This window comes from Lineus longissimus, chromosome 1, assembly GCF_910592395.1.
Source record: "Lineus longissimus chromosome 1, tnLinLong1.2, whole genome shotgun sequence".
Taxonomy (NCBI): domain Eukaryota; kingdom Metazoa; phylum Nemertea; class Pilidiophora; order Heteronemertea; family Lineidae; genus Lineus; species Lineus longissimus.
In genome coordinates, this window is record NC_088308.1 from 16,622,959 (window position 1) to 16,649,852 (window position 26,894).

Below are 26,894 nucleotides of genomic sequence, written 5' to 3' on the forward strand. Positions count from 1 at the left end.
TATTTATGTCAACAAGCTCCTCAGTCTCAAAGGAAAGCTTCTTATTTACACCTTTAGGGATCAGTGTTGGAATAGAAGGTACTCGTACCATTAATTTATTTAAATGCCCCTTCGTCTTCCTGTGAGCTGCCATATTGCTGTATGCAATGGATTTATTACACGTTGGGCAGTTAACTTTTTGGTTCCTAATTTACCAAAATGTATCCTTTTTTTTTTAAATTGACGTGGCGGCCAAAAGGTTAATGCTGTAATGAGCAAAGTTGGTGGAAAACGAGGCGGATGGTCAATGTAGCGGGAATTCCCCCATGTGCAAGATCGGATGGGCAGTCGCCAATGGGTAACCAGAAAAACGCCGAACGATCGACGGGCTGACCACCTGACCAATGGACGGCGAGGTTAGGGGATGAACGTAGTCCCTCGAATGCCATTCGACGTCGCCATAATGAAAAATCAATAATCCTAGTCTTCACCCAACCTTGTTTACCCAGGGGTCATTGCTCGCTCCTATGGCCGCTCGCAATACCCCTGGTATCATGTTGAGCTGAAACATATTTGATTGGTCAAAGAATAAATAAATAAGATGTAAATAATGCTTACACACAATGCAAATTCATGGCATATTGAATCGGGGCTACCTTTCGTCCAAACAGCATTGAGAAATATGACCAAGTATGCCATTTCATAAAAGAGTAAAGTTGTTTCAAAAGATCGTGACTAGCCGGAAATACAAACATGTCGTTTAAGATTCCTTTCCTGCCTGGAGATAAATTAGAAACACTTTCTCTCCAACGTTCAATGATGTCTTGAATTGAATCTGGTAAAGAAAAATCCTGAGGAAAAACAATACTGACCTCGCTACTGTTAAGTGGTGGCGTGGTCATAATAAATACTTACGCAAATGATTACACACTTATGATTTTTAATCGTGAAATGTTCAAACAATGAATAGATTTATACAATAATCCCTAGGTTGACAATAGTGTGAACTGATGAATACAAATTGCATTTTATGCAACATCTCCTTTACATTTACACATACAAATTTCATTTCATGATAAGAAATAATTACCTCCTTCAAGGTTCTTGTCCAGCTTCTCTGCATGGGCATAAAGGACACAAACAGTGACAGATAGCACCCTTAACCCCTTCCAAGCGGCTTTGGGCTCTGTCTGACTGTCTACCTCCATGACGAACCAGTGTGATAAAGGTTACTTAATTCATAACACAAAATATCTCTGTGAAAGCACCTTTACAGTCCTCACAATCCCGTGAATCACAGTCTGAATTTTCAAGGCCTAGTCTTCGTGAAATTGTTTGTTACACTGCTGACTGGAAGAAAATGTAAAGGTATACACCTCTCCACAAATGTGTGCTGCCAGTTTTGCCCAGTATATGAATATATCACTGTGGCCACATGTTAAAAGAAGTTTATACTAGCATTTCAACATGCCACTATGTCACAAAATTCACCAACCGAAGTGGCCTTTTTGGGTACAAAGTCTCATTCAAACAAAGTCCGTGAAATCCTCTGGGTAGTTATGGTGACTTTTCTGATTAGAATCCTCGTCTCTCAAATGACTAGTTTCCTCCTGAACTTTTTGACGGATCCGTTTTATCTGGCGGAGTCTTTCTAGCCAGTTGGATGCATATGGGTCCTTCTGCTCCGTCTTCTGACGCTGGAGAATCATGGACGCAAGCTGGAAGAGAAATCACAGGTTAAGTGGCATTACCTTTTTACGGTTAGGTCTAACTACATGTATACATCAACTTCAAGGCTGAAGGTCCAATCCTAGGCCATAATGCTGCTCTGATGATGATGATGGACTCAATCAAATCGCTCACTTAACTGTGGCGCCCCGGCCTGCCTCGCAACCTGTCCCAAGACTGTGCCTGTTAAATGCTTCTCCTTAGCAACCTGCCCCTGGAACCAGGAAATAGCCAAAAATGGCAAGAATGATCCACGACACGACTCACATTTGAATGCAGAGCCATTTGCCTGGTAAGGATAGGGAGCCTTGCATCAGAAATGATCTTTGTCTCTGACTGGCCGATGAGCTCGAGGATGTCCTCCCTGGCTGAGACCGACACTGCATTACTACCGTAGTCCAGAGGTGTGATAATGATGTTCACATAGTTGAATTGACCCTGGAATTATGAACAGATCCTTTTTTCATTATCACGACAAGTGCCTTCATTATCTTATATATCTCCTCGCTCGGTGTGACGAAACATTCTAATGGAAGATATTCAGTCGCAAAACAGACATTTTGTTTGAGAGGCATTTTGAGTTGTAGCCCCTTTTAACATGTTTACACAGTGAAAAGGTGCCTTAAATCTGTATGTTAAGCAATATTATTCACATACACGTAGTTGAATTGTCCATGGGATACATGGAAACATCCTCACTTGGCACAACCTGAACAAAAAAGGAACATTGTAAAGAACCAAATGAGGATGAATTCATTCTTCGTCACTCATTCATTACGAGACGTGCTAGTATGAGTGCTACTATAAACCGAGTGGTGATGGTTGGCAGCAAGGACGCAAGTGGTTTTCAGTCAGATCAGATTTCACAATCTGACATCTCTATTATACTGGCCATGTTCATTTTGTGACAATCTGAACTTTTGGGATCATTTTTGTGCCCACACTTGGCAATGCAATTTCCATCACTTAATCAAGTGTTGATATTAAAAATCTGTACCTTAATTGTGCCAATTTTGTAATCCTCATTGCTGTTGTTGTATACAATGGTCACATAATCATTACCGATATGGAGTTTCTTTGCATTGCAGTTGGGGTCTGACTCCTTGGCAGGCATGAGGGTAGCCACATGGAAGATCACTAAAAAGGGGAGGACAACATCACTGTCATGCATGCAACTCTTTAGAAGTGAGGCAGATAATTGGTCCATATTTATAAGCAAATAACTTCTTAAGCTTATTTTGTTATTTCCTCCAAAGACCAGGAATACACATTACTTTTATATCATATTTTGGTAGAGAATAGGGTGACAGTGACAATTTCTAGTTGATATGAAGTGGGTGTCAACAACTACTTTTTCTATGCATGTAAGTGACAGATGTATGACACCTACATGTAACGTTAGAGAAGCTCTCGGATACAAATATGGTAGAAGAAAAGGTTAATAGGGTGGTTTCGTAGGCGCACGGATAGCGCGACGTGAACGTTTAGCTAGACGTAACCGTTTTATTTACTGCTGCGTCATTTCTGCGGTTTCGCTGAGCACGAGAAAACGGTTACATTTAAGTCTAGGTGGCAACCCGACTTCATTATCCGTTTTTGCCTGCATGGATAGGCGATATCGACTACAAAAGCCAGTTATTTACAGCACAATATTCCTAATAACTATTACAGGTGCTGCTCGGGATGTACGACTTCTGTGTCAGTGAAAACTCGTCAAATTTGCTGTCCGTTTGCGTTTACGTGTATCGAGCCCGCTATCCGTCTTTTCCCTCCGTTTACGCGTAGGGACGTTGCGTACGACGTCACGACACCGCAAGTAGTGATGACGTCACCGCTGCTAAGTGTTCACGTTACTCTATCCGTGCGCCTGCGAAACCAACCTATTATCAAATGCCTTTCACAACAATTTTGAGAGTCATATTCTTATTTTCATCTTTGTGATCCCTGTCATGGCATGTGGTAGCATAACACGCCATAGGAAATATTGGTGGATCAGTTGCATGTACACCACCACATTGCTGCGACAAATTTGTTCGGCAATCCATTGCCGGTACAAATTGCCGGGTGAATTTGTCCCATCAAGCTTGATGGTCCAAATTCGCCCGGCTTGTTAAAAGCTCGGCTTTTTCGTGGTGTACGCGCCAATGGATCGGCAATTAGCTAGTTAGATGGTTCGGCTCAATGCGGCGCTTTCGGAATGGCGCTTTCTGCTTACTGTTTGCGCGCCATCTGTTGCCGGATTTTATAACTAGCTGCAGCGGCGGTGCACGCGCTTGGTGGATTTTCGATTGTGCGGCATTGATTCGCGAACCAAGATTGGTGGTCCATTTTCAGGTGGTGTACGCGCGGCTATTGAGATGTTTTGCCTTTAGTCCTGAGTGCTGATTTAGTCCGGAGCACTATATAGCTGCAGCTTGGACCTGCGATACTCCAAGAGAGTAGAGCTTGAATCACGAATGTACAGGCCAATAGCTAGGGGTAATAATGTGAAGCCCTTTGAGCGACTGAAACTAGTTGGAGTTAGCGCTATATAAGTCTCATGATTATTATCATTATCATTACCTTGCATGACATCATCTTGCCAACAATACGTGAACTTGCCATCATCACCGTCAAGATCGAGTCCACCTACATACGTCTGTTCGACACTACAATCCTTCAATCTCAACAGCTCTCCAAGACCGTTCAAAAACTCAGCGTATCGCGACGAACCATACGCATTCGATAGAATGGCTGTCTCATCACTGGCCTGCAAAAAACGAATTTAGTAAATGGTGACAGCCCACTGTAGATTTTTGTTCTACTGACCACTGGGTGCACTCTTTTAATGCTTCAGAAATGGGTTGTGAGGTCCAGTCCCACATTTGACACCCAAGTCCTGATTACTGCCGACTTGACAACCAATATTCTCCGAAAACGCTGTCAAGGCTGTATTTCTTTGTTTGCATACCTCAAAATGGTTCCAGGTGAACAATCTTGGACATGATAGTATGACCTTGCAACAAAAAGATAGTGTACAATTTGTTGTTATTTTGCAAGGTCAAGCCCTTTCATCGGCAGGATCTCTATCTCAAGATGAATAATTTGAGCGTACCTGGCCTGTACCAACATAAAGGACCCCGATCTTGTGAGTTTCATATGGAGGAATATGGTCAAGGACTTTCACAGCACGATCAATCACCTGCAATAAACAAAAGATTTCAAGAATGAGTTCAAAAACAAAATTGCAGCTTCAGCATTTTGAAGGGGTACACCGTTGGTGATTAATTGTGGTCCAGTTTAAATAGAAATCCACTAATACACAATGCTGTAGTGCAGTTATTATGAATACAAATTTGTTTAAACCTGGTATTCATAGTATTTGTATATCAGTCCACACAACAGCAATGTTGAAATTTATAGTTAGTATGTATTTCCGCAATTGAACATTTCTAATTTTGATTACAAATTCAAAAAAAAATTTTATGAACAGCGTAGGCCTTTAAGCTTTAAAATCTGGTAGTCTGAAAGGTCTCTGATTGGCTCAACATTGTGGCCTCTAGCAATATACATGTATTGTGCCGTCACGACAGCTGCCGAATCATGCCCATTGCTCTAAAGTGTGTCAAACATCTCATGAAATCATTTTTTCCATGACTGCCAAAGTTCAAAGAGAATACTCCCAGTTTTTCGTTCTTGGATGGGAGTCTGAACAAAAAGATCTTTGCAAATGCCTTGAAAGGGAGCAGCCACCCACATCTACTCCTCTACTGGGAAAGGTAAAAGGTATAAAAAGATACTAGGGACTACATCAACACCACTGTTTATCAAAAATGAAATTATTAAACATGTCATTCACTCAAAGGACAGAGGAAAAGGCTACATAACAGAAGTGTGTGAGGGGGGGGGCGCCTTAGATTCTAGAATTAGAAATAAACATGATCAGAGAAAACATCACTAAATGTATGAAGATATAGTCTCAGCACAGCACAGCCCACCACATGCATTGGGATCATCAAAAAATTTATGAAATGTAACAAATCAAATTTTGATTGGAAGTTCTTTGTGTTCGAGATGGACCAGTCACCATATTATAAAACCTGGACCTTTAAGCCAGCCATTATAATGCAAACACCCTATCTGTACAAGATAAAAGCCCTGCTATGCTCTTTTAATTACATTGAGGTCAATATAAGACAAACTGCCAAAAAGCCATCTTTGATTTTTTTTTAAAGAAAACACAACACCCAAGTGAAGACATTTTGAAAATGTTGTCATCAGGATGGGTTTGTCATGACTTATATCAATCCACTTTTTAGGAATTGTGGAGATCTTTGGAAAAGTAGTATGGCAGATGTTCTTGTCATACATGTACATTGGAGTAAATTAATTGTTACAATGTAGAATTTAAGAAATCCAACCCCCTTTTTTATTTCTTTTAAAGACACAGTTAGTAAATTATCAAGAAATCACCAAGAAAACACCTTCGATACTAGTATCAGAACTAAACATAATCAGTGAAAACATCACATCATGTATGAAGATATAGTCTCACTAAGATACTAAACCCAGCTTGCAAGAAAGAAATCAAAGTATCTACAAAGTGGCAACCTGAAATTTTGTCCAAAAAAGCCAATTACATTTATGTGCTGGTAATACAGCCCACCACATGCATTGGGATCATTAAAAAATTTATGAAAATGTAACAAATCAAATTTTGATTGGAAGTTCTTTGTGTTCGAGATGGACCAGTCACCATATTATAAAACCCGGACCTTTAAGCCAGCCATTATAATGCAAACACCCTATCTGTACAAGATAAAAGCCCTGCTATGCTCTTTTAATTACATTGAGGTCAATATAAGACAAAGTGTCAAAAAAGCCATCTTTGATTTTTTTCTAAGAAAACACAACACACCACCAATGAAGAAGACAGGTTGTATAAGTTTCAGGTCTACAGTCAGTGCCAAAAGTGCAAAGATCAAAGAATGAAAGTGCTCAAAGCGCTTGTGAACTTACCGGCGACCCCGGCAAAAGGAGAGGTCGCATGAAGTCATGATCTTCCCCATCCCAACACGACTGGAGCAGAAAGTTAGTAACTTGGGTACTTTGCAAGCAGATTATTGAAAAGCAGAGGGACACAAGAAACATCCACTGCCTAAAAAAGCATGAATCTACGGACAGTGTTGCTTTAATACTGGCCATGCACTAAAAGTTGCAAATCAATCATAAACAAACGTGGTGAGATTCACTTTCAGGAAAACAGCCACTTCCCAAACAGGAAAAAGGGTTATCATTGTACGAGATACATCCGATTTTCAAATGACCGGACAAGGGTTTTAAAACTGTGTGTGGAGATCAAGTTGGCTTGGAGAGTCCTGAAGGCTTTTAAAGTTGAGAACAATGAAGCAATGCTATCAAGTACTTACAGGAGTTTGAGGCAGGACCAGAGGGCGCTCCTCTCCCAAGCCACATCCCGGGCTATGATACAACATCAGGAAGACGAAACTTGGAGTCAGGCCCGTTCGATACATCTCCTTCATGTGCATAGACATGCGTTTATTCTCTTCCGAGTCGGACCGCGTCCTCTCCATGGCGGAGGGCACGACTGCGATTGTATGTCCACGGGGTTTATTCCTCCGCATGACGACTGATTGAAGATCAGTCACCTCATCGGCGAGCTCTCGAGTATGCACATCACTCAGCTCCGTGCCAGAATCAGAATCCTTCTTCTCTGGCACTTCCTCTGCTGTGACTTCCTGTTTGGTTTCCACGTCGACAAATGGACTATGTCGGACTCTACGCTCCTCATTCGGATGCAACACAGCAATATCCTCGTCATTCTCGTCTTCTGGACCAAGTGGTCGAGACCCGAGTCGACTTCCTTCAGACTTATGACGAGATTTCTTTCTTTCGAACAACTTCTCTTCAGATTTCTCAAACGCTTCCAAGGTTTGTGCGACGACTGCCCCCTCCGATTTGGCCACTTCCGTTTTTGGACCGTCAGCATCATCAGCTTTCCCCCTGTTACCATGGTCACCCGATAGTGACAATTCGTCAGCTTTGAGTTCATCCTTCATGAACTGTGCATAGTCGTTTCCGATATCTGGTGAGGAGTGAGTCTTACGCAATGATGGGAAGCTACCTCTTTTTCCTACAGAACTTGCCTTCATGTCCTGTATAATATAAGTCAATTAAAAACGAGCTGAAAAACTAAAACTGCTCTATCATTCGACCCAAAGTACATCCGATATCTCTATATGATGATGTCACTATGGTGACTCTGATTACCTAATGTACTACATTGGTTGACAATTTTACTTGTAATTTGACCAGATAGTACTTAATGTTGTCATGGATCAGAGAATGAGCATCTCATTATTATTATACCTTGGATCCAGATTCAAAAGACAAATTCAATCATGTAATACACATAGATTGTGTGCTAGACTAAAAACGCACCTGCTCTTATTGTCCATTATGTGGCAGAGTTTTTACATTTGTCTGGTGCCAATTTCATGTTTCTTTATTTATTCAGAAGCTGCATACACTCAAATGCTGCATGTACCAATTTTTAAAATTTGATAAAAAATTCACAGCTTACCTGCTGCACATCTTCCCTCTGTGATCGCTGGTGATCTTCAGATTCCACTAAAGATAGAGAGCATTTTAATAATCAAATTCTTGTCAACATGATAACCAAATGAAGCGTTTGGTTCCAAAACCAGAAAAACACAATTTCTGAAATATCTCAGTTAGCTACATGTATGTTGTTCTCAGAATGAATGATAGGCCAAATTTGATGGTACTGCTCAAATTATCTCAATTGATGAGCCAAATGCTCTAAACTTCAATATTCTTTAAATTTGGAATAGGCTAAAATGTACCTCTCTTGTCTTGGAACCAAACTGTTCAAATTCTTACATATATACACTTACACTTTATTTCATGCGAATCAAGGTACATGTACAGATTCTCCAAAAATAACATCATCCAGCATGCATTATCACAGTACACACTGGTCAGTCAGGTTTTGCAAGTTCTGGTGGGTTTTATTTAAAACACAAAGCAAAATACACAATGCATGCACAATCATATGTGCTTTGGACATGTTGGACACACACAAATGGCCAACAGTCGGTATGGAGTGAAAACTACATGGTTTATCTGGTGAGACTGATGGATTTAAGTCCTTCTTACTGAGCAGATGCCTGCCCTTTACTAGAGAACGAATCTTGAAAAATGACATGAAGATGATGGGTGAAATATTGCAAAGCTTTATACCAGACAAGCAGCAAAATGTCGAGAGAACAGAATCTACCTACATTAGCTGCTCGAGTTCCAGGCCCAGTTGTTGAATTATGTGGAGATATATGCTCAGTTAAGCATAACTACCTTCAGTAAATTTCATTTGTAGTAGTGGGACATGCATACCCCAAAGTTTATACCACTATCGCCAATTGAGTAACATTAGTTTCATTTTTAACTTCAGAAGGTTCGGACAAAAAAGTCCACTACAACATAGATGTCAGGCAGTTTAATTCATAATCCTAGTCTTTCTTCAGTATACTTTTGTTTCAGCTTAATGCTACACTCCTCCCAGCGTTTATTTCATAACAATATCTCCCAATAATGCAGGCAAATCCTCATATTCTAGTACAGTGGAACCTCCCTTTGCGGACACCTCTCTATTTAAAGGACAACCACTCTATAATTAAGGACACTAGTTTTGGTCCCAAATTGGTTGTTTCCATTCAATTTGACCTCTCTAATTAGGACACCTCTCTATTAAGGACAGCATTTGTCAGTCCCGAGGGTGTCCTTAACTCTTTCAGTGCCAAAGATCGTACATGTACGACCTAAATTTTAAAGGTATTCTATATCCTCTGGATGACACCAGATATCCCCAGCTCCTAAAACGTGTTTTATATGGTTTCTCTGGGCTGGGGCCATTGAATAATTTTTTCGACTGAGAGGGTGGGATTGGGTCTGCCACCCCTCATTTTTAAAATGTGAAAAATGCTGAAAATCGTCCAAAAATACCACTCCCTTAAAAAATTTACAAAAAAATAATCCCAATATGCCCTAATTTATTACTGCTGTTTTATTGAAACTAGGGGTAAAGACGAAGGTTTTGAAGAATTTTGATGACTGTATCTCAATTATTTTTGTGAAATTTTGGTTGGTGAAAATGCCCAAAAATGCCCAAATCCTGGGCACTGAAAGAGTTAATAGAGAGGTTCTATTCTAACATGAAAATCAAGGGGTCTACAGGTATTTTGTTATCTTTCTAAGTCCAAGTGGCGACACCTACCAGTGGTGGACAACGCGTCCATACAGAAAGAAGACTTCGGACCATACGTGTAGACATCGTCATGCAGGTCCATATCCAGCTGGCCAGGATCAAAAGGATCATCTACATAGTCACAAGCAAACAAACTATGGTGAACAAAACACTACAAGCTTCAAATGAAAGAGACTCTGGTATTTTCAACAAAACTGTGCACTGTGACATCATATATGTGACCCACCATGGCAAAATGAGTCGCATGTCGCACAGAAGATGACCTAAAATGACACCAGGACATAATAGAAGAAATTGATATACTCAGATTTCACAAAAGGCAGACAATAGTGAAATGAACAACATTTCAAGCTCGGAGCGACATGCGACTCATTTTGCCATGGCGGGTCACATATGCGACCGTCACAGCAAAACCAGGCGCATGTCGCTCTGAGCTTGGCAGGTTGAAACGGACTGTTTTGTTCATTTCTCTGTTGTCTGCCTTTTGTGAAATATGAGCACATCAATTTCTTCCATTATCTCCTGGTGTCGTTTAGGCTCATCTTCTGTACGACATACGCCTGGTTTTACTGTGACGGGTCACATATACCAAATTACACTGCAAAATTTATATATGCTTTTAATAGGCGCAGGACTAAAGTGCATAGTACTACATTTTGTTTACTGACCAGAGTTTCTTTTTAATGCAAACACAATCAGGTCAAAGCAATGAGTGATAGCAAGAATTCATAAAGACTAAGACTACAGCATCTCAACTAGCACTAGGTTCCAAATTTTGACAATAGGGGGCTTTCGCAAGATAATTCGTCTTCTATTCAATGGCTATCACTACTATTGGCTGGGTGTTGCTTGATTTTTGTCACAAAATACATGCCTCAAATAGTGTAAGTCGATTAGTAGCATTGATTAGGCTAATAAGGAAATGGTATTTTTAACGAGGTTCTATTAAAAACCCCTCTAAGACAAAGAATGCCCACCATCACGGTATTGCATAGGAAATTAAATAATCCATTTTGTCTCTTGTCTCTGTATCTTCCTTATTGTTAAGAGTTGAGAGCTGAATAAGGTATCATTTTGTTCATCTTGGTAATATATTTACAATGAATCAACAACATTTAGTATCCGAGTTCAGGAAACTTTTATCCACAATGTTGAAGAAAAAAATTTAGTTTTTTTAATTTCTGAAGTTCCAAATTCTTAGTCTTCATGAATTCTTGGTGATAGTAATTACAATAATCCTACACCCAAACAAATGCACTCAATGCAGGTTCCTAATAGATATGACATCCATGGAGAAAAAAAAACAAAAACACACATTTGCCACTTTCCTCCAGCAAGAATTTGGAATTTCCAATCAGGTAAGGTAGTGACCAATCAAATGACTACTCTCATGCTTATTCAGCTCATACAGCATGGACCATTGCGCTTACAAGGCCTCTGATTGGCCAATATCTGAGCCTTGCATGACGAAAGTGGCGCATGATCTACAAATGTTAGCAATTATATTAAATGATACAATGAAATGCTTTTTACTTCACAGTACCACTATATCTAAAGAACTGAAATTTGGGGGATGAATTTTATGCACCGACAGCCATTTTACTTTCATGAGCATATTGTGCATTAAATAGTTGTAGACTATAAAAATAGTTGTAGACTATGAAAGTTAATGAATAAGACTTCTATTATCAGACTCGGTCAACATATATATTGCAAATGTTTAAACATGAAATTTGTTTATTTCTAACAGAAGGTCAATCAAACCACCATTCAAATTCCGAAAACAATGCACAGTGCAACCGGCCTCAACCATGAAAGATGAATTTCAACCAAAACCTATGAAAATGCTGCCAGATGCATTACCTTTTTTCAAAACAGACCTCTTAAAAGCTAGCGATTCTGGAGATGAAATTTAGCAATTTTTACTGACGACATAAAACAGATGATGCATTTTTGTCATTCCAAAAGGAAACTATAGGTTAAGTGACAAGGGTGGTTAGGCAAGCACACTTGTTATTTATAAAAAGAAATCTAAAATGTAAAAAACTCGCAAAAATAAAACAATGCAAAAATTAGGAAGATTATAATATACAGTATACCTCTCAGTCCATGATACAAATATACAAAAATTGTAAAAGTGGTCTCAAAACTTACTTGCAGTGAACTGACGTCTGAGTGCCCTTTGACTCTTGGTCTCAATGACTTGGAAGTGCTCATCAAACAACGACTCATATTCATTCTCCCCTAAACTCTCGCTGTCTATCCTCTTGTGCCCATCAACAAACTCATCGGAGTTCCCACCACGGAACAGCGTCGAGATATCATCGAGTGGAAAATCCTGCATCATCATCGGTATGAACTGATCATTCTGAATCCTCATCATCCAGGAGATGTTACCCGTCGGGCGCCGGATGTACACCTCAGCCCATCCCTGGCACCAGCAGTTGCAGTGGTGAGTGTTGATGCGTTCACTCTCTTTCTTTTTCCAACCTTGAAGGCGGAGACAAAAAACACATCAAAGTGAATACGTTACTCCTTTTGAAAACCGATTCTGATATTGAAGGGAACTGGAACCGCCGAGCGATTTATTCAACTTTTCGACTTTCACCGCCCGAGAAAGTCAAACTTCCAACTTCCTATTCGAGTTCAGATTTGTAGCTCCGCCCCCAGTGCCCGAGCATGCGCAGTTCAATTTGTTATTATTGAGAATCATGTGAGAATCACGTGAGTCATGCGATCTTTCATTCATGAGTTTTCGTAGTAAATTCCATAGTAGTGACGTCACTCAATGATTGACAGCTAGGCGCCTTTTTTCATTCATGCCTCGTTCTGATCACCCGATACGCGGGAAATGAAAACGAGGTCATACGAACTGGCTTGGCGGTTCCAGTTCCCTTTAAGTGAAGGAAAGATTCACTCCAGGGACTAGAGTGATGATTGATGATGATGATGATGATGACAATGATGATGATGATGATGATGATGATGATGTAAATGAATGCATCAGCCCTAGGAAAACTGTTAAATGGGGATCAGTCACAAAACGATGCTAGGATGTCATACAATTCAGTTGTAGGTTTGACTCTCGGAGGGCCACCAATGGCCTAACCTACATGTATGTGTCCTCGAGCAAGGCACCATCATGGACCAACTTACCCAAAAGCATATCATTGACATCTTCCTCCTTGTCAACACTCAGTGCGACTGTTGACTGGTACGGACTCCTACTTTTGACACTGGAAGGTGAACTCGTGGCAGAAACGGCCTCAGCTTCATCTGGCAACTGGAAATCAAAGATGTTGTGAAATTTATTCAATGAAAGGCAGGGCTTGCAATAACGATCGTGTTACTACTTTAGAGAGGATAGGTGTGAGATTTATTGCATGATTTTTCAATAAAAGTCACTTGTGACCGCACTAAAAACCACTCTAGAGACTGCAGTGAAACCGCCGCATCGCTGCTGTATAAATGTATTCCCTTGTTTTCATCATATCGACTCCAGCTGAATTCCAAGTTGACCAATATTCTGCTTACCCCACGGCAAAGTTGAATGTCGTCTTTGCTGGTTTGTTTTTGAAGTCCGATATCTGAGACCGTCACACTCTTCACTGCTGCTGACTTGTGCCTCCTTCTCTTGGATGCTAGACATTGCTTCTGGCTATCTTCACAGCTGACACTGGAACCAGAAAAGGAATCGACGTAAAACAAACTGCAACCACCAAGAATTTTCAACGGCATTTTGATTTTACGGATTTTGTGAATAATCTCAATTTGTGAAATAGAATGCTTTTTGATTGGATTGAATTGAAATCCTAAAGAAATTATGTTATTCTCCAAAATAAAACTCATGAACTTTTTGAATCATTGGATCTCCATCTCTTTATAACATACAGTAGAACCTCTCTTAGCGGACACCTCTCTATTAAGGACACTAGTTTTTGGTTCCAACCAAGGTGTTTCCATCCAATCTGACCTCTCTAATCAGGACACCTCTCTATTAAGGACGACATCACTTGTCAGTCCCAAGGGTGTCCTTAATAGAGAGGGTCTACTGTACATGTACATACCCCACTTTATGAGCATCCTCCCTCTCCTTCTCTTTACTCTCCTTCTCGTCTTGAGATGATCCTTTATAAAGCGAGACGCACTTCTCGCACAGGCCTCCCTTACCCACACGGCTACCACCCCCACTGGTGGTGACAGTCACCACCTTATTGCCGACCAACCAACTCTGACTTTGGCCTCCTTTCAACAAGAACTCTGTCACTGGGCTCCTGAAATGAACCAGCAACCAAAAGTAAGCTCAAACATTTAACATTTCATCATCGAATCTCCTCACAATTACAAAAGCTTAGTTGTTAATTACTGGTTATTTATATTTTTCTGAGTTGGCTCATGTTGTCACATGATAGGACACAGCAACGTGATGTTAAAGGGAAAATATAGGCAGCAGCTATTCAGGCAAGATAAAGTTACACAAAGTCGCCAATAGGGGTCTCTCACATCTCACAGTACGTCGAAATGATTCATGCTTGTAAGAGGAATGTATTTAGTGCGGAGTCTGACATGATCTAGGGCCCTTACTGTGTATATTAGTCACTTGAAGATGGCCAGATTAGCCCCTCTGCTCCTGCCTACAGTCCCCCTTTAAAGAGCAAAAGTCACCATCCTCTATATTTTCAGGGGGAGATTGAGGATTAAAAAACGGTCATTACTCACCGCTTAGGCATAGATGAACAAGACGAGAATGTGTATCGTGCCATCATATCTAAACAAGTCTCAGTAAGCTCTTTATGGAAAGTTGACATCTCCTCGTTAGGAAACTGAGGCTCGGAATCTTGACGCTGTCCAGCCATGTGCCCGGCGACACTCACAGGACGCATAGGTTTTCTTAAAGGTAAATTAAACAAATGAAACAGGGCCTTAGCAGAAGGCTGATTAAAGCTATGCTGACAGAAGAGGCACAGTGGAAAAACCGATATTCAAAATTATCAACAGCACCTGTCAATTAGTGCCCAGGAACAGATCAGTCAATATAGCTTAAAATCTAACAGTTGACACGGCCACTTGACAGACAATGTTATGGCCCAATAGAAAAAACTTGATTTTCTTTAAATTTTTGGATAAATACAGAAGTTTAAATGATGAGTTACAACAGTCGGACAATTTCAATGTTGAGAAGAAAACAAATCTTTATTAGAAACAAAATACTGCAACAATGAAATTAACTTGTTAACCACCCCAAACCCCAAGATAGATGCCGTCTTTTTACATCTCAGCACACTCAGTTGAAACTTTTTTCAGAGAAAGGGCTAGATATTTGTACATGTAAAATGTCCAAGAACGTAATTTGACAGCAAGCTCTACCAGCAATTCACTTTATATACATGAAGGCATCTATCTTTGTAAAATGCAAATTGATTCAACAGGTTAATGCTAAAGTTCATTACAACACTCTACTTACCCGCCACTGGTTGGAAAGATTGAAAAGAACGAAACATTAATCAGGTTTAAAAGACAAATCCGTTGTCATCAATTGGTCAGAGTCTCACTGACGTAATAGCAAACTCCTTATGGCCATATCTATTGAACCAGTATCTTCGATTACTCTTAAAGTGATACTATGATGTGATTTACAACTTTGCAGAAATACGTCCGTTTTTAATTGTTGATCACAAATGTAAAGCTCAAATTTTCCATTTTTGAATAGATTTATTATAAAATCGCTGAATGTAAACCACCGCGACCGTGAAAATGTTCATGCTGTGACGTCATCAACGAAAACGGCATCGAAGTGAGCCGTCCGGGTGGGATTAAACCATCAATTTCTAGAAAATGTGCATTTCGATTCGAAAAACCTTACCGATTTATGAGAAAGTGACGAAGTCATTTGTCAAAAACAGCTAAAACATTATATGGTGAAATTTGACACGAGTTACCCTTTTAACAGTAAACTTTTACTTTACAATGGGATTTTTAAGCAGCAGTCCCCGGCACGCGACATTAATGTTGCACTCCTAGCCGATTTTGTAGCCTGGCGCGATTGTACTGTCGGCACCCTTTTATACTCTGTGTCCCGTCTTGTGTCAACTATTATGCTTGCTTTTTCTGCCCGGCCCCGCTCACTTTGCCAGGGGGGTGGCGTCTCTTTCGGTGAGAATGGCGAGGCCTCTCCTCCTCGACGACAGAACCGGCAACCCCGGCTCGGCTGAGAAGGGTCTGGTCAGATTACCGGTGCGCGCTTTTTAAGCTATGTATTTGTTTGTATTTTCATGTTGTTCTTGTACCTGTACTTTTTGTATGTTCGGAGGTTTTAAAGTGATACTATGATGTGATTTACAACTTTGCGGAAATACGTCCGTTTTTAATTGTTGATCACAAATGTAAAGCTCAAATTTTCCATTTTTGATTAGATTTATTATAAAATCGTTGAATGTAAACCACCGCGACCACGAAAATGTTCATGTTGTGACGTCATCAACTAAAACGGCGTCGAAGTGAGCCGTCCGGGTGGGATTAAACCATAAATTTCTAGAAAATGTGCATTTCGATTCGAAAACCTCACCGATTTATGAGAAAGTGACAAAGTCATTTGTCAATGAAATGGCCAGGGCCATTGTGCTCACCTCATGTGGAGGAAAGATGGATAAAGAGCATGGTATTGTGTCATGTAGTGTTAGGTTTGATGTAGGTCCAAGCAATTACAATTTCCCCAAAATGGCCAATTTACAGTACCTTCGACCTCTGTGACCTTGAAAAGTAGGTCAAATCAAAGAAGACCCGGGTGACACATTGAATGGTTGTTAGAATTAGATGTACCTATGATATAAAATTGGTGCCAATCGGGCAAGTCATTACTAGGAATAATGGCATTTTGAAGAATTTAGGATTTGGCCCCCTCCCTGGAGGCCAAACGGCAAATCAGATCGCACCAAACTTCGGTACCTGAGATCACCTGACCAAGGGGTACATGTGTACTTAATTTGTGATCAATAGTCATTGCAGTTAAGAAACGTGCCATAGTTACGGCCTGACAGCGAATTTACGCCATTTGACCTCTGTGACCTTGACAAGAAGGTCAAATTAAAAACCTGTGTGACATATACTGTATGGTGGTTAGATGTACCCATGATATCAAATTGGTGGCAATCGGGCAAGAAGTTAAGGAATAATCACATTTTTAAGGTTTTTAGATTTTGCCCCCTGGTGGTCAAGTGGTGAATCATAATGGACCAAACTTCAGTCCCTGAGATCACCTGACTAAGGGGTAAATGTGTACCAAATTTGGTATCAATAGTCATTGCAGTTTAGAAACGTGCCATCGTTACATCCTAACGGCCAATTTACACCATTTGACCTCTGTGACCTTGAAAAGGAGGTCAAATCAAAAACCCGGAGGATATATGATGCACCTATGCTAGAAGTACCTACCATATTTTTTTCAAAAATTCCCGACTACTATTAAGGGAGATATTACATATTTTCACTTTTAACGTTTGGCCCCCTGGTGGCCAAACCATGAAACGAATCGGACCGAAACTTGGTCTCCAAGGTGTCATTACATCAAGGTTACATGTGTACCAAGTTTCAACTCAATAGCTCTAACAGTTACGAAACGTGCCCTGCTAACGGACGACGGACGACGGCGACGACGACGGACGACGGACGCCACGGTATGGGATAAGCTCACCTCTGCTAAGAGGTGAGCTAAAAACAGCTAAAACATTATATGGTGAAATTTGACACGAGTTACCCTTTAATAATAATAATAGATATTGAAGCAGGATAGTACAAGGGTGAAAGAACAATTTGGTTGGTGTGTACTACTCATCACTTCCGGTATTGATAATAATAATAATAATAATAATAATAATGTTTTAATTCTCTGACATAAGACGGGAACACTTTACAACAAACAAGTTCAAAGAGTTTCATAAGTTTTCTTATCCATTGTTTGAGTATGTTTGCTTGCACATTAAGTAAGGTGGTTGACCAAGCTCTTCATCTTGCCAGAAGCCCCTGTCATTCCTCAACGTAAACCAAGCAGTATGGCTGCATCATATATTATTCTTTTATCAAGAAAAAGAAAACAAGTCCAATCTTATATAGTGTAAGTAAGGAGGATCGTTGAAAGCTGCCTTGTACTATTGTATTGATCAACTGGGGCCGAGTGCACTGCAGTATTCAGCTCTCCTCGACCAGCTTGAACCTGGAGATGAGTTAAACATAATGTCGTACCTTTTATATGATGACTCGCCAACACTTCTAAGCCTCCTCCTATCACTGGAGTCTTGGTTCATCATGGCAAGGTTCAGCTTAGCGGTCTCCTCGAACTGGTTCAGGACATTGGCACGAAGATTCTGAAAATTGAAATGATTCCAGGATGTGACAAGAGTACCTAAGTTTCAGTTGGAATCTGCAGCAGGCTTTCTGGCCAACTGCAAGACCTTTTTAGGGCAAAATTTAGGGCATTTTAGTTCACATTTTATAGGGAGTTGTAGGGGAGGTAGTTGTATACCCTAAATCACCTTACAATTGGCTACAAATATTGTAGCCAATTTGAAGGTGATTTAGGGTAAATGATTGATTATCTAATGGACTACCTCATAATTTCCAGGATTTCATGCACACACTCACAAAATACTTGTCAAGATGGGTCAAGCATACCTTCTCTGCCAATGTGTTGGAGACCGGCAATCAAATCTGGCATCATCGTCACTTACATAATTATAAGCAGGATCCTATGATTCCAAAAGGAACCAGATTCGATGACTGTCGGATAACCAACACCAGGATATGAGAAGATATTCCAGTCACATCAGACATTGAGCAGCGCGTGATCACAGGAAAAAGAGAAAATCTGGGATTTTTTGGGAAAATGAACTCAATTTGATTGAAATTAGGGTTTTTTAGTCAAAGTGAAAAAAATAAGGGATTTTTAGGATTTTTAGGGCTGCCAGAAAGCCTGCTACAGTCTGATCAGGAATGCTGATGTTGATTTCCTCTTCTCCTTTGAGGTTTTCTCCTCGAGACAGCACACATCAGTCATCAGTCAAGTACTGCACACCATGAAATGTTCGCAAAGCTGGAAATTGGCAAATTCGTTCATTTTCAATTTAATAGTGGTATTACAAATACATGTACATGAAATAGTGCATTCGCTGCTATAGAAACATGAGGTCACATACCCTATTGATGTAAGTCACAAATGTTTTTCTGAAGGGCAGACGGCACTTGAGAAACCACATTGCAATGAGGTGATGTGCCAGTGACACGGTGTAGTGGCCAAACCTAAAAGATAATGTAGCATTTATTACAGGAAAGGAGACTAAAATTCGTCATGTCTTGGTCGTGAGAACATCGCACCATATCACATAACTATCTTTAGATAAAGCTAAGAAAAAACTGGTCATGCAATCGAAAGCAGCAAGGCTGATAGCATAATATATAAAAATGTTCTGTCCGCTTCAGTTGAACTGGTGATCTCAACGTGTCAGCCACACTATGATCAAACTTATGGCCCAGCAAGAAAATGTTCTTAAAAATGCATACTTACTTGAAAGGATTCGTGTACGGCAAAGCTATTGCAAATATACTCATGTATTGCTCCTCAACAAAGTTGGTGTAAAGCTTGGGCAACCTAATAAGACCTGAAGAAAAAAAAGATAGATGTGTCTACCAAAGATAATCTTTGTTATTCTAAAAGCCTTTTGTTTGGGTAGTTGATAAAGCTTGGAATCAGTGAAACCATGTAACCAGTGATAAACCTTGGAATAGTCAGTACTAAACCGTGGAATCACTGTGCAAGTTCCGCGTGAAATCGGGCGCGTTCCTTCCTGGGTTGTTCTAAAATATAGATTATTGAATCGGAAATGCGACTGATTCCTAAACTACTGTCAAATTCCGATCTGATCATGTAAAAATAAGCTTCAAATATTGATTAGGTTCCAATGGCATTATTTCATGTTTTTATGCATTTTTAGGACTGATTCCATGGTTTAGCACAGGTTACATGGTTTCACTGATTCCAAGTTTTATCAACTACCTTTTGTTTGTTGCAGGTGCTTGAAAGGAGATATTAGGACATTTCAATCAACAACTATAGTCCATTCCTAAATATTATGTCCGCATCGTTTGGTGCTCTGAAGGACAAACTACTGGTCGGATTACTTTGAAGGTTGTTTTTTATTGATCCTTGCCTCAAAACCAAACAGGATTTATGGGTTCAGCAATCCCGATGCAGAAATAAAAAAATTTGTTCAGCTATAAAGTTCTTTTGGAGTCCCCTAGATAGACCATATTTTGTTTCGGAATATTTCTCATTCATTCATTCTTGGCACATGAATAGATTGACACAAAAAAATAATAACCTGAACATTTCATCCAGATTGGTCAAGAAATAAACCGTACAGAGCAGAAAATGTCCGAATTCAATGCACTACGTCAATGTACAGTAATGCACACAAAATAATTTTTTCAGTACCATGGTTACTATAATGAAATGGCCAGGGCCATTGTGCTCACCTCAAGTGGAGGAAAGATGGATAAAGAGCATGGTCTTGTGTCATGTAGTGTTAGGTTTGATGTAGGTCCAAGCAATTACAATTTCCCCAAAATGGCCAATTTACAGTACATTCGACCTCTGTGACCTTGAAAAGGAGGTCAAATCAAAGAAGACCCGGGTGACACATTGAATGGTTGTTAGAATTAGATGTACCTATGATATAAAATTGGTGCCAATCGGGCAAGTCATTACTAGGAATAATGGCATTTTGAAGAATTTAGGATTTGGCCCTCTCCCTGGAGGCCAAACGGCAAATCAGATTGCAACAAACTTCGGTACCTGAGATCACCTGACCAAGGGGTACATGTGTACTTAATTTGTGATCAATAGTCATTGCAGTTAAGAAACGTGCCATAGTTACGGCCTGACGGCGAATTTAGGCCATTTGACCTCTGTGACCTTGACAAGAAGGTCAAATTAAAAACCTGTGTGACATATACTGTATGGTGGTTAGATGTACCCATGGTATCAAATTGGTGGCAATCGGGCAAGAAGTTAAGGAATAATCACATTTTTAAGGTTTTTGGATTTTGCCCCCTGGTGGTCAAGTGGTGAATCATATTGGACCAAACTTCGTTCCCTGAGATCACCTGACTAAGGGGTAAATGTGTACCAAATTTGGTATCAATAGTCATTGCAGTTTAGAAACGTGCCATCGTTACATCCTAACGGCCAATTTACACCATTTGACCTCTGTGACCTTGAAAAGGAGGTCAAATCAAAAACCCGGAGGATATATGATGCACCTTTGCTAGAAGTACCTACCATATTTTTTTCAAAATTTCCCGACTACTATTAAGGGAGATATTGCATATTTTCACTTTTAACGTTTGGCCCCCTGGTGGCCAAACCATGAAACGAATCGGACCGAAACTTGGTCTCCCAGGTGTCATTACATAAGGGTACATGTGTACCAAGTTTCAACTCAATAGCTCTAACAGTTACGAAACGTGCCCTGCTAACGGACGACGGACGACGACGACGACGACGACGACGACGACGACGACGACGACGACGACGACGACGACGACGGACGACGGACGCCACGGTATGGGATAAGCTCACCTCTGCTAAGAGGTGAGCTAAAAATGAGAAAATCTTGTTTGGTTTTGAGGTGAAGACCAATAAAAACCAAACTTCAAAGAATTCCAACCAATAGTTCGCCCTCCAGAGCCCAAAACGATGTGGACATAACATTTACGAATGGACTATAGAAGACCTAGAGTTATTATAAAATGACAAGGGCAGAGCATGACTCGAAGCAAGCATAACAGGATGTGGCATCACCTATATTCCACAAGTACCGTTGTGCCAAAAACCAACTTCATCAATCGAAAAGATACACGCAGCCATGGAAAACTACCTACTTGACAAAAATTCTAATTTAGGACTCGCAACAGACACGGTCGATGACGTCTTGGAGAGTTTGAGCAATACAGATGGAATCTGCCGCATCATCGTGTCCTGCATCTCCAGCATGCATACAGTCATGGCCGAGATGGAGACCTTCGCGCATCGGGATATCAGACCAAACTCCAGGCAACGGATCAACTGCATCTAAAAAACAAATGCAGCCATGTCTTACATGTAACATTTTCTGTCAATGAGGAACCTGCAGAAATAAAAATCCAGATGGCAGCACCAGAACTAAAAGGTACACTTCCAGTGCATTTTCCATTAAAATTAAGTTTTGTTGATTTTCTCCCTAAAACTAGTCAAAATAGAATTAAGGACCAATAAAACAACATTTTTGGTGCTATTTCCCCCTGTAGAGTAATTAAGGGAGGAAATATTCAATAATCATTGACCCGGGAAATGGCTTCCTCATGGGCCACTTGCCTGCAGGGCCCCCTATTGGCAGGTTTTGTTGTACAGGTTCCTCATTGTGATGAAACCTGAAATGGGAGTCTGTTTGTGCGAGTCTGAATTTTGCATTTATCTTCTCGGTTTCTTGAACATAGTAAGAATAACTGCTCCAAAGAGACTCATACTCTCGAGCTTTTGGTTAAAAGTTTTTCTCACTCTAATGACTCTGCCATTATGCCGCATTTAATCTTACCTTATGCTTTTTATCGAGAGCCATGTGATACAAGGAGAGGCCTGTGAGTGGTGGAAAGAAGTAGGTGTGGAAATCGAGCATGATGAAACCAGTTGGAGTGTTCTGAAGTCGCCGCAGCATGCCTTTATCACTGACCTTAGTGAGAAAACAAATTAACAATTAGAAAGAATGATTGATAGTTTTAGGGCAACTTCGGATTCTGAAAAGGCAGGGGCAATTTTCAGCCAAAAAGAGGGCATTTTTCATCACGGCATTAAAGAAAACGACAATTGTTATAGTTTACTGGCTTTGTTAGTCAAATGAAGTTTAAGGGAAATAGTGGTGTTAAAAAAGTTATCCTACCATATCACAGAGCCTTGTGCATAATCTCTGTATACTTGACTGGGAGGAGAGAATCAGACTCTTGTTCCGCAGCACCAGGGGTAACTGTTCTAGCACCAGCATGAGCACTGGCCAGTCCAACTCCTGCTCCAATGAAGTCAGGATGACTAGAAATGCCTCCGAGTAGGGAATCACGGCCTGCTTGAGTTGGGAGACGGGACTAGGTGTCGGTGTGACCTGCTGGGGAGGACTTGTCACACTGATTCTTTTCTCAACGTGGTCATTTCTGAAAAAATTTGTGGGGGTTATTTTTCTTTAGAAACATCAGTAATATACATGCAGAATCAGTTGTCTTAAAGGCCGTAGCCAGCAGGCTCCAAAAGAGGACATTTTAGCCTTAAGGACTACTTCTTTGGTGGGAAAAGGCCTGCAGGGCACCAGGCATAACATTGGACTGATTTTCAAAAGAGGTCATTTCTAGGGACAGCAGAAAAGGATGACCATTGCCCCTTTTTAAGCCTTATGCATTTTGAAAGATGTTACTTACAAACAAATAGCCGGCCCACAACCACAGAAGCAGAAAATTCTCAAAGCAAAGCCACTGGTGCTGACCAACACCATGCAGTATTGCCATTGCCAAACAAACACACAAGCTACAACTTGGTTCAATATACATGTACTGCTTTTTTTTTCCTCAGTTGAAGAATATCCGACATCCAATTTAATGTAGCAAGTATCAAAAAATGCAATTTCTTTGGCCAACAGCTGTAAGACTAAACCAAAAGGAGCCAAGGTGACTAAAACAGATTCTAGGCAATCAGATGTGAAAAAGACATGAACTGACTGCGAGTCAGAATACTGAACGGGACAAGATGCAGTCCTCTGTAGGATGTTAGAACAAACTATAAGCACGCTAGAGATATCTATCACATGATACATTCATTAAGCTCACACTGACAACAGAATTGTGTTATTCTTCATTCCACAATGAATATTGGTGAGTATTCAAATTATACATTGTCAGTGGAATGAATAATAAATCTGTTCTGTCAACAGAAGTAGACTGTTAGATATTAATAGTGCAAGGCAAGCAGAAAAGTGATCAACCCATTTACTCAGCACTCTACTCACTCAAAATCAGTGGGTATATTTTAAACTGACAGCATTATTCTCTAAGGACAAAGTGCTGTCCTAGGCAAATATACCTTGATAAATTTTGCCCGCAGTGACTATTTTTTGAGGCCATGGGTAGATCACTTACATGTTTTAAGGCGAAGACATGTCATTTTATTTTGGCACTGAAATGCCTCCTGAGAGAACATATTAAGCACAATGATCATTATGACCAAACAACTGCATACACTCAGTGTTACTTCACAAAAGCTGAGGGGGGGGGGTGTGGGGGAAAAGCACCTACCTTATTGGTTCAGTGAGCAGAGCCATGAACAGACTATATCAAATGTAAGGGGTATGCTAATGAGTGTTCAATTTTGAAGTTTTTCTCCACAACTGGCAATACAAAAATTTCAAACCTGTCACCTGGTGGTATTTTGAATATTAACGTCTAAATTTCGAACTATGAAGCCTTGACAAGTGCTATGAAGACACCCAGTCAAAGCATCCTAGAATTGCAAAACCATCAATTTCAATTTCGCTGCAGTGAAAGCATTCTATATCCAGTCCTAGGAAAACCGCGACCTTCAAGCAGTCCATTGCAACCAAACTTGACCTAGAAACATGTGCATAGCTTCATCTTGATAGTGCTGATTCCGGGCTACTGGAATTCAGTAGGTTGATCTAGTTTCCGTTGACTAGACCACCTGTGCGTGCTCCACTGCCTTATGCTCACAGTGGTGTGATCAAGTTAGCATGCAACATGGACAGACTGCTGTCTAACTTCCTATGACTGTATCTCCGAGAGACAAACTTTGGGTCCTAAACTGCGAGCTATTTATGATATCTGCAGACTTTACTCTCATTATTCCCCCTGATGGGATACATGTGCAGTAGAACCTCTCTATCAAGGACACCCCCGGGACTGATTAGTGCTGTCCTTAATTGAGAGGTGTCCTGATCAGAGAGGTCAAATTGAATGGAAACAACAAAGTTGGTACCAAAACTAGCGTCCGTATTAGAGAGGTTGTCCTTAATAGAGAGGTGTCTGCTTAGGGAGGTTCCACTGTAGCTTACCTTGAGTCACACAAGATGTACGAGCTGTAGCAGTACTCCCCATCCTTGCGTCGAATGCCGAGGCGGTGCATGGTGTCGGCCCGGAGCTCGAGCAAGCACCTGAATACCGCCTCACGGATGCTACATGCGGTCTTTGACATGTATTTCTCCCTGTAATGTGTCCTCAAAATATTGAGTAACAACTCGTAGATTTTGCTAGCGTGCGTCGAAGGCAACTGGAAGAGTTTTGTCTGTAATGTAAATTTCAGAATATCATTTTAAAAACTTTCCCTAATGAATACCAACAATTTGGAAGAGTTTTGCCTGTAATGTAAAGGGGATGTTCGGCTAAGGGACCTGATTACCAAAATTTTTTTAGGGTATTTATAGTAGGAATTAAAAGATGAAATTTGCATGGATGGTACAAAAGACCGAACTCTAGATGATGAAAAAAGAAAATCTCGGCATATCTGTAATTAAGGATGGAAAACAATGAGGTTTCTAAAAAGTGGCAAAAAAGGTAGAAAACAGTAAGAAATTAAAAATATTAATATGAATATCTTTAGAATTCATTATAATCTGTACCCTGACAAAAAATTATTTTGATCCGAGATTGCCTTCATGCAGAAAATCGAGAAAAATCAAGAAAAAACGTCATATTGCTGGGTGTGTGTATTGCATGGAATAGCCATTTAAAATGACCAGCACAAAAGAATAAATGAACCAGTAATAACTTTGATAACACAGTCCTGTGGCCCTGTGTCTGTTTCATTAATTGACTAGTTTGGTTGAAGATTGATTTGGCTCTGTATGCATGCATTCCATAACCTCTTGATGACCAGGCGGTTAACCCTTTTTGCTCATGTGTGTCTCCAGCGCTGGTCAGAATTTATTCACCCCAATTTGAGTATATACTGTATGTTCAGCGAAGAAAAACTACATGCATATAGCGTTTGTGCAAGAATTGGATTGGCAAGGGTGTTTCCCATTCATATCGACTTTATGTGCAGGCAATTGGTACTTATATTATTAACTTGTGTTTTTTTTAAACATGTCAAAATGTACATCAGTTATCAGTACTCAATATTTGGTTCTTTTTTATGTTGGTGTTCTTGCTTTTTTAGTGGTATTGTCTTATTATTGAGTATAGAATAGGCCATCTACAATGTGATTTTTATGTGTGTGACAAGATCAAAGTAATTACATCATCAAGCCATACTCTGAACATGATGCCCAGTGGCAAAACCAAATTATATAAATCCCTCAACTTGATCATGATGTCATCACAATACCTCCCCCCACCCACCCCTTTTGTGTTGGTCATGGTTCATAAGCAATTTCTATAGTTGTTTTCCACTCTAATGACATTGGCTGTCCATGACTAAATGCAGTTTTTAGGCAGTGGGTTCATTTCTTGTTATGTAATAGTCCTTGTAATAGTGTTGGGGAATTTTACCTGTGTATTTCAGTAGTGCACAGTTGTTCTTCAAAGATGCCTGAAAACCAATGTGAACACTGTACCCATGTATTCACCCGATGGAGTCATTTGTTGACACATTCGTGTCCATTTAGAGTGAGTGCAGTGGATGCAGCTACCTTTCAAACTCTTGAAAGACCAAGCAACGTAAATAGTGTTAAGGATGCTTTGGGAGCCAATTCAATTTGTGAGCGACTTATTATTTGTCAGGCCGGCAAACTTGCCGTACCAGGAGTGTGGCCATTTGTGTTTATACCCGGCAGAATAAATGCAACAGCTTATCTGAAGCTAAAGGAGCTAGCAGCTATCAATC

The 26,894-nt window shown here is 40.3% G+C and overlaps 1 protein-coding gene across 6 annotated transcripts in view; it reads right to left on the reverse strand.

Annotated features, from left to right (window-relative positions):
• Positions 1 to 902: 902 nt before the first annotated feature.
• Positions 903 to 26,894, reverse strand: part of LOC135488934 (tuberin-like) — a 40,368-nt gene continuing 14,376 nt past the window's right edge. The window contains exons 12-34 of one of the 6 annotated variants that reach the window (XM_064773910.1): positions 25,126 to 25,355; positions 24,353 to 24,385; positions 22,957 to 23,221; positions 22,615 to 22,749; positions 21,923 to 22,112; positions 19,548 to 19,641; positions 19,180 to 19,282; positions 18,230 to 18,351; positions 14,711 to 14,881; positions 14,059 to 14,265; positions 13,526 to 13,667; positions 13,148 to 13,274; positions 12,146 to 12,481; positions 11,855 to 11,890; positions 10,001 to 10,102; positions 8,291 to 8,337; positions 7,116 to 7,862; positions 6,706 to 6,765; positions 4,802 to 4,888; positions 4,270 to 4,456; positions 2,705 to 2,844; positions 1,975 to 2,145; positions 903 to 1,697 (exon numbers count right to left, since the gene is read on the reverse strand). In XM_064773910.1, the coding sequence (XP_064629980.1) occupies positions 1,506 to 1,697; positions 1,975 to 2,145; positions 2,705 to 2,844; positions 4,270 to 4,456; positions 4,802 to 4,888; positions 6,706 to 6,765; positions 7,116 to 7,862; positions 8,291 to 8,337; positions 10,001 to 10,102; positions 11,855 to 11,890; positions 12,146 to 12,481; positions 13,148 to 13,274; positions 13,526 to 13,667; positions 14,059 to 14,265; positions 14,711 to 14,881; positions 18,230 to 18,351; positions 19,180 to 19,282; positions 19,548 to 19,641; positions 21,923 to 22,112; positions 22,615 to 22,749; positions 22,957 to 23,221; positions 24,353 to 24,385; positions 25,126 to 25,355 (3,924 nt within the window). In that variant the 3' untranslated portion in view covers positions 903 to 1,505. The remainder of the gene's footprint in view (positions 1,698 to 1,974; positions 2,146 to 2,704; positions 2,845 to 4,269; positions 4,457 to 4,801; positions 4,889 to 6,705; positions 6,766 to 7,115; positions 7,863 to 8,290; positions 8,338 to 10,000; positions 10,103 to 11,854; positions 11,891 to 12,145; positions 12,482 to 13,147; positions 13,275 to 13,525; positions 13,668 to 14,058; positions 14,266 to 14,710; positions 14,882 to 18,229; positions 18,352 to 19,179; positions 19,283 to 19,547; positions 19,642 to 21,922; positions 22,113 to 22,614; positions 22,750 to 22,956; positions 23,222 to 24,352; positions 24,386 to 25,125; positions 25,356 to 26,894) is intronic. The other 5 variants (XM_064773919.1, XM_064773928.1, XM_064773946.1 and 2 more) reach the window with 5 other exon arrangements.